This window comes from Podarcis filfolensis (genome assembly GCF_964270895.1).
Source record: "Podarcis filfolensis genome assembly, chromosome: Z".
Lineage (NCBI taxonomy): Eukaryota > Metazoa > Chordata > Lepidosauria > Squamata > Lacertidae > Podarcis > Podarcis filfolensis.
Window position 1 is genome coordinate 27155080 of NC_139617.1, and position 15675 is coordinate 27170754.

At 44.2% G+C, this 15675-nt stretch overlaps 1 protein-coding gene across 2 annotated transcripts in view; it reads left to right on the forward strand.

Annotated features, from left to right (window-relative positions):
- Positions 1–15675, forward strand: part of ARHGEF9 (Cdc42 guanine nucleotide exchange factor 9) — a 249611-nt gene that overhangs the window by 42881 nt on the left and 191055 nt on the right. For both annotated transcript variants that reach the window (XM_083595800.1, XM_083595801.1), the window contains exons 3-4: positions 511–658; positions 6775–6884. In XM_083595800.1, the coding sequence (XP_083451926.1) occupies positions 511–658; positions 6775–6884 (258 nt within the window). The remainder of the gene's footprint in view (positions 1–510; positions 659–6774; positions 6885–15675) is intronic.

A 15675-nucleotide genomic window follows, 5' to 3' on the forward strand; every position in this document is an offset into this window, starting at 1 on the left:
GATGTACATCCCAATGGACATCAGGTTGGCTTCAGTTCTCCTGTGAGTGTTCTCTGGACAGTTCCCTGACAGCCTTCTGTAATGTGGTAAAAAGCTCACAGTGCGTAGAAATCACTCCCTGATGGCCAGCAACTTGAATGGCTTTAAAAATGGATTGGACAAATTAATGGAGGGTAAGGATTTCAATGGCTGCTAGACACAATGGCTGTGCTACATCTGCCATGTTCTGTATGCTGTACTATCAGAGGCTGTATGCCTTCATGTACCAGTTGCTGGGAATTGCAACTGCGGAGTGCACTGTTGCACTCAGATCCTACTTGTGGGCTTCCCAAAAGAGTCATCTGGTTGTCCACTATGACAACAGGATGCTGGACCAGATGGTCCTTTGGCCTGATCCAGCAGGGCTCTCCTTATGTTCTTATAGCTGCATCTTGATGCCTTCTTAATACTCCTGCAATTTTGGGGAAAATAATTTAACTCCCGTTTGTTTTGCTTTCCTCCCCTTCCCAGCCACTGTCCCACCCAACTCATCCATCACCAGAATCTCCACCTTTCAAACTCCTCTTGGACAGATGCCAGTCTGTGCCACTCTCCCAAAGTACCCCAATGGGGCTGGATCAGCTTGGCCGGCAGCGGAAGTTGCTGTTGAGCGCTGGTGGTAAGTAATGTTTCGCGTGGACTGTTTTGAAGCAAAGTTCTTTGCTCTGAAAGGCGAGGTTGCAACGGGGGTGTGTGTACATGAGGGATGGCGGCGAGGGAACATGATAGAATGCTGTGAAATTGTGCACAGTGGAGAGAAAGTGCATTAGGGCACATTTTCCCTTCTTCTTTGGGTCATCTAAATAAATTGATAGACAGTTCTTTACACAACATTCAGTTATTCACTGCCAACAGACATGGCATGGCTGCTAGCTTTAGAGGGTGATTTGACAAATTCACAGTGAAGTTACAAGCTGTTATAGTGATATATACCATCTCTGGTTTCAGAGGCAGCAAGGCACTGAATACCAGCTGCTGGGAGCAACAGCAGCTGAGGGCTATCATCTTTACATTGCATTTCTAGGCTTCTCAGGGGCACCTGAGTTCATCACCATGAGGATGGGAATGTTGAATGGGATGGGCCTTCTGTCTCATCCAGGCTTCACCAACACAGTGCCCTCCAGATGTTTTGGACTATAACTCCCTTCAGCCCCAGCTGTGTGAACCATAGTCTGAAACATTGGAGGGCAAGTTGGTGAAGTCTGGTCTTAATCCAGTCAGACTCCTCTTATGCTCGTTTGATCATCTTTGGAGCTAAGTCCTGGTTGAGGTACAAAGACTAAATCTCTTCCAGTCATGCCCCTGAGGTTGAAGTTCTGGCACTTGATTTCCATGAAAGTAAGGTTTCAAAATGGAACATAATGCTTGAAAACATGGGTCTTACTCTCCATCTCCCTCCCCATTTCCCCCCTCAGAACAGCTGTTGGAAAGTATGTGAGTGGACTTCATAGCTGAAAGGGGACTTGAACTTAGGTCTTCCCTGGTCCAAGTGTAATGCCCCATCCCATTGATTCCCAAACTCAGAAATGGATTCATTAAAGACTGTTGTGAGCCCAAAGCTCCCATCCATAGAGGAAGTCCCACTGTTTCTCTGCATGAATCACTACTCCTGTTTTCCTCTTCAGTTGATTTCTGCTGGAAGCAAGTAATTTTGTGTCCATCCATTGGTTGTGATTGGGTCATTCATTAACTCCTGATGCAGAGATGCAGCAAAATTAACCACTCTTAGGGCTTATGTACAGTTTCTCTTGTTCTGCTGTTTTCCCGCGGGGAAAACCCACTCATTAGTGTTCATTTGGAGCAAAGGCAATTTGGGTTTTCCCTGGATTGTCATTTTTTCTGATCTAACACCAAAGAGCAGATTTTCCCTTGGAAAGGAGCAGGGCAATGAGAAAACTACTCAGATCTATGGCTAGAAAGTGTGGGTCAAATGGAAAACCACTCAAACTCATGTTTTCTAGACACGGCACAAGCGAAAGTGAGGACGAGCCCTTAGACTCTAGAGAATGTTGTTTGCTGCATCTCTGTATGAGTCACTGCTCTGGGCCTGCCTCCTTTGATCAGCCTACACTGAAGTCTGTGCATCAGACATGCTTGGATTATCATCATTCCTACTGCAGATGCAGCATAATTACCACACTTCATCTCTTCATGATTATCTGCTTTGGCTCCATTCCTTTCTAATTAGCTAACCCCAAGTTAGGCTCAATTCCTCCATATCTCTGCAATGGGTGTGTTTGCATCATTCAGTCCCTCCCAGTACAGAGTAGCAGTATTTCCCACTTTTTAGAGGAAAGCTGGAGATTGTGTCTCTGTTTGAGTTGCTTCCCTCCTCCCAATCAGGCGTGCTATCAGAAACATTGGGGAGCTGCTTCTCTGAAGGTGGGTGGTTCTGGACCCTTTTGCATATTAAAAAGTGATGACTGTGAGGATGTTGAATGATGGGTGCCTCCCCTTGGAATTCAGAAAAAAAATTGCGTTGTGCAATGGTTTGTCAATGCTGTGCTATCCACTGTCCATCTTTCTTTTATTTGTTTCTTCAACATATGCTGCTTTCAGATGTTGTGGGTCTCCAATTCCCACCAGCCCCAGCCACTGCTGGGAGTTTTAGTTCAGCGAGTTCAACAGGGCCACAGGTTCCCCACCCCAGGTTTACAGCTTGCATCTCAATTTTCCCTTGTTGCGCCATTGCACTGTATTGATTTTAAGTTTCAGGATAGGACTATGGAGACTTGCATTGTAATTCCTTCTCAGCATGACTGGGTGAGCCAGTTGTGCTTTCTTTCCCTCTCTCTTTTTCAGCCTAACCTACATTGCTGAGTTGTTGTGAGGATAATGTGTGTGTGTGTGTGTAATGAACCATGAACACTGCCTTGAGGTGATAGAAATAATCCTTAATGAATTAATCTCATTGAATGACTTCATTTCAGTGTATTAGTGAATTTTACTAGTCAGCTGAGTTCCTGAACAAAGATTTGAACTATGTTTTACCCATTCAAACCCACTGCTCTTCCCTTTCCCACCCACCCATTGCCGGATCCTCTAGTTTTGGGTCATAGATCTATTGCAGCCTTCCCCAAGTTTGGGACTACAACTCCCATCAGCCCTAGTGCTCAGGGGCCATGGGAGTTGTAGTCCAAAACATCTGGATGGCACCAGGTTAGGAGAGTATTATAGGGAGTATTACAGTGCTGCATACTCCCAGATAAATATGGGGTGCACCTATATTGTCTGGTGTAGTGGAGGAAATTTAGCAAAATACAGACTGAACTTTATTGAGGAATTCATCCCAAATCCAGCTGCTTTTGGTAGGCGCTCTTCTCCCTTAAAGCGATGACAAGCCCAAGGGAGGGAGGGAGTGAACACACAAACCCCCACATGTGCAGTTTGTGATGTGCTGAAGCCACGTGCAGCCTGCTGACTCAGGAGCCTGCCTAAGCAGCAGATGTGGACTTGCACGTGGTCTCTGCGCTTCTCTGCAGCCTCTGCTTCCCATTGTGTGTCACTTCCAAGCGAGAACAGTGCAAAAAAGGAGGATGTGGCTTTGCACCCTATCAAAAGGCAGCCGTGCCTCTCTGGAAATCTCAAAGGCTGCTCTTCTTACAGCACTAGCTAGGGGGAGCTTAATTCTTGGCTTAATTCAAATCATACCTTTTAATTTTAGAAACAGGAATGCTTCCAGAATTCTCATCCGTGTTCTCCCCCAGATTTTGGAGCTTTGAACCACAGAGCCTCAGGCTTGCTGATCAGAAGGTTGGCGGTTCGAATCCCCGCGACGGGGTGAGCTCCCATTGCTCGGTCCCTGCTCCTGCCAACCTAGCAGTTCGAAAGCACAAAGTGCAAGTAGATAAATAGGTACCGCTCCGGCGGGAAGGTAAATGGCATTTCCATGCGCTGCTCTGGTTCGCCAGAAGCGGCTTAGTCATGCTGGCCACATGACCCGGAAGCTGTACGCCAGCTCCCTCGGCCAATAAAGCGAGATGAGCGCTGCAACCCCAGAGTCATCCGCGACTGGACCTAATGGTCAGGGGTCCCTTTACCTTTATTCTTGTTTCTGGAGTGGAACACTGTTGCATAAGAGCACAGGGAGTGGGGAAGCTTGTTGCTTTCCAGGTGTTGCTGGATTTACACCTGTCATCATCTTGGCTGGCTGTGCTGGCTGTGACTGATGGGAGTTGGAGTCCAGCAACATCAGGAGGGCCACACATTCTCCATCTCTGCATTAGAGAACCCTCCATTGTTTACCCCTAATATTGTTGAAAACACCCTCCATGCACCACTTGTGCTAGCATTCTTTGTTCCTACATAGGTATTTTCCTTCTCATCCCTTGCAAGTACACAGTTTTAAAAGTACTGCTTTTAAAAAAGCCATCTTGAATAGCATGCCTGGTTGTATCCAAAGTTCTTTGATGTGGTGCACCAATGCGCAGGAGCGCAAGTGCATACTGGTCATGCAGTAAACTGACGGAACAGAAAGCATCAAGAGACAATGCATGCCCCATTTCTGTAATTTATTTTAGAGAGTTCCTGCAGTTCAGGGGTGGCTAGTCCGTTGCACTCCAGATGTTGTTGGACTTGGAACTCCCAGTAGCCCCAGGCCAGCATGGCCAATAATAAGGAGATTGGATAATTTCTGTGGAAACTGGATCATAAATTCCCAATGTTCACTTTTTTATCCCATGTCTAGAATGGAAATTAATCTGGCGAATATGATAGGCATGTTTGTTTGCACGCTCACTGGTTGTGTTTGTTATTAGTGAGAGTGATCTGACTTCCGGTCAAGATGGCAACGGAGATGGTTGGGTGAAAAGAAAGCTCTTCTTTGTTCTTATTAAGCATTGCTTGATGCTTAATTCACTTTCTGCATTAAATGGATGAATTAATCCCAGGGATTCTTAATATTGATGACGTAATAGGCATAGAGAACTTCTTTTTATGACTGCCATCATGCACTCTGTGGTGACATTTCAGAAATGGCAGATGGCAAAAGGAATATATGGTAAAAAGACATAAATTCTGGAATCAGGGAACTATCAGATTCTTTGGAAACCCCATTTGTACACCCCTGTTCCATGAGGATTAGAAGACCTAAGCAAAATGATAATGAAATTGTTGATCTTATTGGTTTGGAAGAACCCTGAATTTGTGATTATCACAAAAGTGTAAATCACCATTGCAGAAAGCAGCACCTACCCTGTGTAGAAAATGATTCTAGAGACTCTTTCTGTGGAGCATATAAGATTTCTAAACTCTTTCTTAGCTTTACCTAATCAGTCACAAGATAAAATAATTGACAGAATATCATCCTTGAGATACACTCTACGAGGCCTTGATAAAGGCATAATTATTCAAGAAGAAGATATAGAGATAATGAGCAACCAAGAGAGATCTGAGCAGGGGAACAGAGGAGGTTAACCTTCTTTAAAATAAGGACAAAATACCAGGGGAGATTTACTCCCTCACTAAAGAATGGTAACTTAATGTGCCACCTAGGGGCCCGTCGACTAGAGCAAAATGGCAACAAAGAATATATTGCAGCTCAGAAAAATGGGGACAATATGAATCTTTAAGGCACCACAATACAATAGTACAAAAATAACTCTTGAAGACCCAGAAAGGAAATTGGTTTGTTTTTGTGGGAACTTTGTATAAATGGAATGACAGGTTACTTATCAAAATGGTAATGGGGGAGGGGAATAAGGGGGATGGGATTTTTATGTCATGGAATGTGTGGGGACTAGGTAATCCCATAAAGAGATTTGGAGTTTCTGAAAACCTTTGGAAGTTCTGCCCAAACATAATCTGCCTGCAGGAAACACACCTTCATTCTAGGTGGACATGCTTGCTGACTCACAGATACTTTGGGGCATTTCTCAGATCCTGGGATGCCCAGTGTGATGCCTCCTTCCTAATAAGGGTCACTCAGATACTGAGAGACATTGCACATTCTTAAAGGGGAAATTGGGATCAAAATTCTTAACTATTGCTTCTATCTATGGTCTAAACTCCCATCAGCGGATGTTTTTAGTACACACCTTTTCTCTTTTCGAGAAATTTAAGGAGGATGACTTCTTGATTGGTGGCTATCTTAATATGTCACATTGTGAGGGCTTGGACAGGAAGGGTCAGGGAGCCCCAGTTTCTCTGTCCAGGGAGTGCACAATTGCAAATATTTTAGTCTGTCATGACTTGGTGGACCCAGTTGTCACTTTCTGTTTCTCTTGTTATGGGTCCCTCTCCAGAATAGATTGTCTTAATAGATTCTTCCCTCCTTGAGGGGTCCTCAACCTAGTTTCAAGCATAAAGTTATCAGCAGAGTTTTAATAGTTCTGTAGAGTTCTGAGCTTTTATTTCCCTCTGCATAATTACTTATTAAATATTTACTAAATTTTCATCCTGCCTCTCCTTGTATGTTGTTTTCTCTCCACCCCCATTTTATCCTCACAAACCCCCCACCAGGTAGGTTAGACCGAAAGTGATAACTGACCCAAGGCCATGCAGTGAGCTCCAGAGCTGAGGGGGATTCGAACCTAGGTCTGCTCAAACTTTCTCTGATATTCTTTCTTGCCCAATGAGTAGATGTTGGCATGCCCAAATTCCCTCTAGGGGATTCAAAAGATTTAGAACTCGAGAACTGGGGAGAAACAAGTTTTCAAAAAAAGAAAGAAAAAGAAATCTGCTTTTCCAAATATGTTTTTATTTCATCCCACTTTTTGTTGAAACTTGTCCCGGCAGCTGAGAGTGATCTGGGGTCGAAAACCTTGGAGGTGCATCGTGCTGGGAAGAATGGCAGGCGTAGATGGAGACCTCTCAAGCCTGGAGGGGAGCAGTTGCTACTCAATAAAGTAAGTCACCATCTGAAAATGTGTGCCTAACTGCGTCGACAGCATCATTTATCTGCTGCATAGCTAGCTGTGAAAGAAGATGAAGAAGATGACTCTGTATAACTTGCGTAAATATAATTTGCTTCGGCAGCAGCACATTCTTGTCGTTTTAAAGCATTATTATTCTTAGCAATTAGTCACTGAATTATTTTGTGACTCGGTAAAAACTAGCACATTAACCTCCCCATTTCTGTTGGATATTACTGTTGGAATATTCTTCCTTTGGCAGTCTTACTTTTTGAAGATTGAAAAACGAAGTAATTTTCAAAATGTTTGTGGCTTCGATCTGCTTTTTCCTTATCCTTTGTGGCAATAGAATGCAAATGAACTCAGCAGCATGTCTCTGCAACTGGTTTCTTTACAAAGTGCTTTTCTCATATACAGTTAATTTGCAGGGCTGTTTCGCACCTTGGTTGAATTTCGAACTTCTGTGCACATGTTGTAGTCTAGGGCTTGCAGACTAGGTTGTGGAAATGTGTATTTTGATAAGAATTGCCTGGTGTCCCCTGACAGCGTAAGGCCAACCGTCAGACAAAGTGAGATGGTAGATTCCGGGTGATGGTACAGGCGTCCACCAACTTATGTGCGATCAACTTGTGCGTATACGTGCATCACGGGAAATAATTAAATAATTCAATTCAAACCTGGAAATGGTGGGCGAGAGCTGGAGAGTACTCGTGACTCCTGAAGAGACCCTCCTCCGAGCCTGAAGAGGATGTCAATGAGAATAGTGAAAGCCCTGAAGAGACAGGAGGGACAGTGGGACTTGTTTATGTTGCTCAGCCTCCCCGTCAAATAGCTGATGCGTGCAGTAGTGCAGCTGCAGCCACCAATTTTCCACGCATCCTCCAGCCTCCAGCTGGCTCCCAAGCCTCCATCCTAGTTGCAGATATTTTTGGATACAGTATTTTTGGTCTGGGTTGGAGAGAGTGGCAGAGAAGGTGCTTAAATGGTATTTAGAGGGTGCTCCCCACATAATGTGATTTTCGCTTATGCAAACAGGGACCCCGAATGTAACCTGTACTTTTTAAGTACGTTTGGCTTCTGTATGTGGAATGTGGTGTAGGAGGCATGAAAAATAGCCTAGAGCTTGTCTCCTGAACCTCAGACCTTGAGACTTTCGGGTGGCATGCAGATTCAGAGTCCCGGAGTTCAGCTGTGGTGTATCATTGAACAGAGAATGCAGTTTGGGCTATTGTAAGTGCTGCCAGTTAGGATAGGAGGTAAATTGTGGACGCAGCAAATCTTTTTTAAAAAGAGAAAGAAATCACATGCCTTTCCTCTCTATTTCAGAATTACCACCCTCTTTCCAATGTGTTTACAAAAAGGTTTTATTATCACATGTATTTGTATTTAACACTCAGTGTTTTGACCTTGAAATCCCTATTCAGAGAGAAAGAGATATGATGCCTACTGGAGGAACATGCTGGAGAAAGGAAGTAATGTAAACTTAAGAATGGGGGAAAAGGGCAGGCGATGGGTCCCTGTGTCAGGAGAAATATTTGCATACTTCCATGAAACGTCTGGTTTCCCTTAGGGCAGTGGTGAGATAATGACATAGTCACCCATCCCAAGTATATTGCAGAGGAACCTTATAGGCGCTGTTCTAAACTTCAAAAGTGTGTGCAGAGGCTATACATGTTTATTCTGTACTCATTTGTTATATGGAAAGGATTACTAGGCTTGACTGTGCATGACGGTTTTTAATTTTTTTATTTTTACACGGCTTGGGAGAAAATGCTTTTCAAGGGATTGGATTGCAGCTGTTGATGAGACAGTTTGCTGTAACATCTGGGAAGGAAAGGCTTGCAGAAAAAGGTTTTCAATTTTGGGAGCCTCTTTATCTCCCTGCCAAGGCTGCCACCTTTAATTGCTCCTTGTTTCTTCATTTATTGTGTCAGCTGAAATATAATCCATAGAGAAGAATCCTATTAATTGGGGGGACAGAGGTGGAGGGAGATGGTGAATCTTGTCATTCCATTTACATTTGGCTTTGATTAAAATGGCTGCCTGCATTTTGCAATAGGACCCTCACAAACAGACAGAGTAAAGGTAAAGGGACCCCTGACCATTAGGTCCAGTCGTGACCGATTCTGGGGTTGCGGCGCTCATCTTGCTTTATCGGCCGATGGAGCCGGCGTACAGCTTCCAGGTCATGTGGCCAGCATGACTAAGCCGCTTCTGGCGAACCAGAGCAGCACACGGAAATGTTGTTTACCTTCCCACTGGAGTGGTACCTATTTATCTACTTGCATTTTGACGTGCTTTCGAACTGCTAGGTTGGCAGAAGCAGAGACCAAGCAACGGGAGCTCATCCTGTCGCGGGGATTCGAACTGCCGACCTTCTGATCGGCAAGTCCTAGGCTCTGTGGTTTAACCTGCAGCACCACCCGCATCCCTAACAGACAGAATATACCCCTGTAAAAATGGGGTTTGGCAAGGGGGGTCCAGTGGGCAGGTAGGTTGATAAGTGGAGTAAGCATGGGCAGCAACTCCTAGTTGCCTGCGGTGTTGGCAAAGGCCTAAACAAAGAAAACGACACTGTTGTTCATCGAGAGCGGATGTGACAGTGTACAACTCATCTTGTTGTACAGTATACAAGCCCTATCCAGGGATGCTGTCAAGTGCATCATATTGTACTATAACATTACCATTTCCAGGAGCTGGCTCTATCTGATGCATAGTTCTGGTCAGCCAACTTTAATAAATCATATTCTCTACTCATTCAAGAGAACAAAACGCACCAACCATAAATTACCATATCCACTGTTTTGTTGCCCTTGTGTGATAATGAAACCAGTTCCTAGAGTTGATGTGCATTCTCATGGCTAACATGTTAATTTACCATCTCCATCATCTTGTCAGCATTGCGAGCCATAGGAGAAAAATTTTAATGCAGAGATTTCACGTGCTTTTAAAATGAATCTTGGGAAATCTCCTATGACAATATTCCATGCACTTGAATGAATCTGAAAGCGTTTTTAAAAGCTTAAAAATAAGAGCTCTGTTCAGGTGTTTGAAGCAAATGAGTGGGGACTTGAAAAGAGGAAGTGTGCTGTGCACCAGGGCTGGTTCTACCATTAGGCAGAGGGAGGCAACTACCTCATCTTTATAACAACTCTGCAAGGTAGGCTAGGTTGAGATACAGTGACTAGCCCAAGGTCACCCAGGGAGCTTCATGGCTGAGAAGGGATTTGAACCCCGGTCCAACTTGCTTAACCATTACACCACACTGACTCTGGTGAATAACACAGATTTCAGCCATTGGTCCATCTAGCTTAATATTGTAGCTCAGTGGCAGAGCATCTGCCTCACATGCAGGGTCAATCCCCAGCATCTCCAGGTAGGGCCAGACACCTGTCTAAAACCATTAAGAGCAGCTGCCAGTCTCTGTAGACAATACTGAGCTAGGTGGACCAACCAGGTAACTTCCTATGTGACTGGCAGAAGCTGTCCAGGACTTCAGACAGGGTTCTTTTCCAGGCCTACCTGGAGATGCTGGGGATTGAACCTGGGACCTTCTGCATTCAAAGCTTATGCTCTAGTACTGATCCAGGCCCTTCCATAAAGCTGCAGCTCAAAGGAAAGGAGGCTGCAAAGGGAAACCCAGCTGACACCATGGAAAAGAAGCTGGGCTTGGCACTCCACCCTACAGCCCATTCATATGGCCGTATTTCCATATAAGCACCCCTACCATGTGGTGGCCATTTTAGTCATAATGTTGGGACTCATCAAGCTACTGATTCTTCTAACCTCGCTTTTTAGGCTGTGCAGTGGGTCTCTCTGGTGCAGCTCCAGCTGCTGTTAATAGTGTCTGTCCCAGCATGATTACATCTTTGGTTGGTACTTGCTAGCTTTCAGACTGCCACTCCTGACAACTGTGTGTCTCTGCCAGATGAAGTTCAAATGAGAGTGTCCTGTCTGAAATGCATACTCAAATACCTCTTGAGCCTTGTTCTCCATCCGACTGCTGATGCATGTTGTGCAGAGCCTGAATTACAGCACTTCTTAGAGCATCTCCTAAAATCTTCCATTGGGTTTATAAATCAGGTCTGCCAAGTTAAAAGAGGCAAGTGGGGTTTGTAAGCCTGGGCGTGGTGATGGGAACACTTATGGTTCCATCCATCTCCAGTAGCCCAAAATAATATCTGTAAATCAGGACCAGCTAATTATGGAGCTCCTTGTAAGGTTTGTAATGCTGCAGTAAGATTTGCGGCCCTTCGCCTTGGTAAAGGATATCTATTGAATCTTCGTGGAAGGTAGCAAAAATGTGGCTGCTCAAGCACACAAATATTGGTCTATTTAAAAATCAATAGCACCTACCTGCAAGTAAATGCCATCATGACAGAGTTGCCAGAAGCTTAAGGCTGGATAAGCCCTGTATAATGAAGGGATTTCTTTTCGGCAAACATAAGCCCAGCTCAGAGAGAGATGGAAGCATCCAACTAGGGGTAGACAAATCAGACTGTTTCTGGTCCCTGTCAATTCTGGTCTCTGACAACTCCCTTCAAGTGGAAAACTCCCTGCAAATTGAAGACTAGATGACACATAAAAATGGGCTGGAGCTTTTCTGTTTCTCTTCTGTTTTCTTTTTATATGGGAGGGGCATTGCAATTAGACTTCACCCATAGGCAATCTGAAGTAGAACAGTCCTCTCTGTTTCCTCAGGACTCTGCTGTCCCACATGGTCACATGTGCAGACCCAAAGTTTGGCACTTAGCTAATGACCAGGAGTTGCAGCCATAGGTGGGCGAGATTGCCCCTGCTCACCTTGGACTGACTGGAATAAAACTGACTCAGAAAAAAGCAGAAAAGGGCCACCAAAATGACCAAGCAATGGAGCCATCCCCACCCCCCATGAGGAAAGGTTGCCACATTGGGGACTTTTTAGTTTAGCGAAGACGCAGGTGAGATGTAATATGACAAAAGTTTATGAAATTATGCATGGCATGCAAAAAGTAGATAGAGGAAAGTTTCCCATTGTTTCTCATAACCCTAGAACTCAAGGAATTTTAATGTTGAAAGATTAATGACAGAAAAAAATGAAAGTTATTTTTCACGCAGGGCGTGGTTAAACTATGGAACTCTATCTGACAAGGAGGCAGTGATGGCCACCAACCTGGATGGCTTTAAAATGAATTCATAGAAGACAAGGCTATCGGTGGCTATTAGCCACAATGGTTATGTTTTGCCTCCATGGTAGGAAGCAGCTATGCTTCTGCTTTTTTTTTTTAAAGTAATATTTATTAAGGTTTTGGAAGATTACAGAATTGAAAAAAAGAAAAAAGAAGAAATGCAAAAACACAGAAAAATAAACACAATTTTAAAAAAAAGAAAGAAAGAAAACAAATCAATCCTTCCATAACTTATCTTTCATTAGCTTGTTTCCTTGACCTCCTCACACCTCCCTTTTTTGTATTCTAGTTCAATTTGCTATTTCAGCAAATCCTTTCCCTCTTTGTTTTTATCCTAATAATTTATCTTAATATAGTGTAACTCTACATTCTCACCAATTAACAATCTATTTTTTCCTAATCTTTTATAACATTTCTGCTAAAACCACATAACTTCATTCCAACATCCTTCTAACATTCCTTAATTTTACAATGTTTCTGTAGATAAACTTTAAATTTCTTCCAATCTTCTTCCACCGACTCTTCTCCCTGGTCTCGGATTCTGCCAGTCATTTCCGCCAGTTCCATGTACTCCATCACCTTCATCTGCCATTCTTCCCGGGTGGGTAGATCTTGTGTCTTGGAAGCAGCTATGCTTCTGAATGCCAGTTGCTGTAAACCGCAGGAGAGGAGAATGCATTTGTACTCTGGTCCTGCTTGCAAATTTCTCATGGGCCACTGCGAGAGCAGAATGTTGGATTATACGGGCTGTTGACCTAATCCATCAGGCTCTTCTCATGTTCTCACGTTTCTTAATCTGAGGTTTGAAAAATATTCCTCTCATCTCCCCCAAATACCCTCCAAACCTTAAGGCTTTATCTGGCCAGAGTGTGTGAGGGGGAGAGCAAATGAATGAAGCTTCTTCCCCCTGGTCTCTAGAGATGGGGAAGAAATTCAATTCAGTTAGCATTATGGGCTTACCTAATTTTCACTTTCCAAAAAAATGTGTGCAGCAAAACACAGCCATACTTTGAAATTTGCCCTCCTTCAAATGTTGCAATGCAATTCTGTAGCCGCGTAATGTGTACAAAAGATGGATATAACAGGACAAAATGTTCCTTAAAGTGCTTATAATAGTGAAAACAACATGCAAAAATATTACTGTACTTTTCCATGTATAAGGCTACGTTGTGTTGTTGTTTTTTACTTTAAAAAAGGTTTAAAAATGGAGAGTAGTCTTATACAATGGGGCAATCTTCCCCCCATTTTCTTAATTTTGAGTACCCCAAAATAGGGGGCGTCTTATACACGGGGGCGTGTTATACACGGAAAAATATGGTATGTTAGAGAAAATTACTTTGCAAAAATGTGTATATTATGAGAATTTGCAACCATTTTCTTTCTGTCCCCTAACCACATGGGTTACACAAGCAAATAGCATTAAATGTTCTTTCCTATGCAAAGCAAAAGCAAAAACCCTTTTGGGCTGCTTATCACTTTCTTTTCTCTCCCCCTTTTTTAAAAAAAGATGGAAATTCTGCATCTGCAGTATGCTGGTTTCGTAAACATCCCTCTGTGCTAATAGCAAGTGCAAACCTGCTGTGGGGAGAAATCATTTAATATTCACAAGGGATGCACTTCTCTCTGTAACAACTACTGCTTATTTCTAGAGGCAGGAGGAGGAGTAGAAGTCGGCAGTCACAGTGTCTGTGGACAGGGTCCCTTCTGGGTGATGCCCCCTCCAAATTCCTTTCACTTTGCTTTTTTAAATGCATATGCAAGGAAGCAGTGTAAATGCTGCATTTCCAGAGAGCAAAAGATGAGGGTGGGCCGCTGGCGGTATTGTCTCTTAGTTTGCATGGTGCATGGCGATAAAGAGGTTGGGGTGCTCTTTCTTGCTCTGGCTTTGGAACTGCTGTATTTTCAGCTCCTTGCAGGGTGCTGAATGAGCGATTTGTTTTAGAGGAGACGCTTTTCCGTTTGCTGTTTTTCGAAACATGGCTGACACTGTAATTCTCTCCTCGGGGTGGTGGTGGTGGGGAAGATTGTCAACTGCTGCATGGGGAGACGTGAGCTGTATTTAATCATGACAGTAAGCAACAGCCTTCCTTATCTAAGGTGAGGATATGACAGACAGAAGAACAGGAAATGGTGTGAATTTATCTGGGTTAATTAGTTTTAATGCCAGTGCACCAGTCAACTCTGAGGTTTTATTTGCATGTGTGTAGAAGAGCCAGAAATCTTCACCTGCTCTTCCCCTTATGTCTCTTTCTTCAGTCTCAAGCTCTGCACATTTCATGAGCATCAATATATATTTTCCCCATGCATTAGCCAATCACTACCCAAGGACTGTAGCTCAGTGGTAGAGCACCTGCTTTGCATGCAGAAGGCCCGGGTTCAATCCTCAGCATCCTCAGGTAGGGCAGGGAGAGACTTCTGTCTGAAATTCTGGAGAGCCACTGCAAGTCAGTGCAGGCAGTACTAAGGTATATGAACAAAGGTCTGATTCAGTAAAAGGCCACCTGTGTTACTATTCTGGGGTGTTATTTGAGCTAGAGCTGGACCAACACCTCTCTCTCCAGTTTCACCGAAATTCTGCAAAACAAAATGAATCCCTGCAAAACAAAACAGGATGCAATTTTGTGCTTCTTTTTGCAGAGGATTCCCCCAACATTTTGGGGTCTGTTCCTTCCCCCCATACACACTTAACTTACATTAATCTGTTGAGGTGACTGAAGGTGTTTTTGTTTCCAATGTTAAAAGAAAGATTTCTGCCGAGCCTAGAGGCACTTGGCTCTGTCTGCAGTGACTTGCTAGCTATGCTTCCTGGAATGCTTTGGGAATGGAAGCAAAGGTGCCCTCCTAGCAACCCCAGCCAGCAAAATGTGCTCTGGAACATCTGGATGGCACCAGATTGGCGAAGGTGCTCAAAAGGTTAAGGAATGGTGAGCAGCAGTCCCTGCTTGAACAATATGGGGAGATTTCTTCTCAACCCTCTTCTTGAGGGGCTCCAGCACATCAATGTATCTGTTCCCATATTCAGTGGTATCTAGTTCAGAGCCAGGGAACCCTTTTCAGCCCAGGGCCTGCTTTCTTTCATGATCAACTTTCCAGAGGCCACATGCCACTGGAGGGAGGGAGCAGAGGCAAAAGTGGGCAGAGCAATAGATGTGATTCCTGACCTTCGTGTGGTAGGCTATATGCCACCCACAGAAAAACCAGATGTTTCTACACATAACTCTTCATTTTTTTCCACCCAGTCAAAGCACAAGGCATTCGTGACAGTTCAGGGACACTCCAGGAGGGGGCAGGACCAGGGCTAGTGAAGGGTGTGGCCTGGGGAGGCCAGGTAGAGAACTATGGAGGGCTGCATTTGGCCTCTGAGACTCAAGTTCCTCACCCCTTCCATGGCTTAGGAACAAATGACTTGGTTCAAGCCCTTGTAGAGGGAGCATCGTGCAGCATTGGCCATCAGCCTCCCGCAGCTGAGTGCTCCAAGCCTTTTGGTATGGAAAAATGGAATTAAGACCATGACAAACTTCAAAAGGGAGGACGAGGGGCAAAAAACCCTCCTCCCCTTAGGGTGGAGATAGATTCCTGGGATGTTCGCGTCACATATGTAAGCCTATGACTTGATG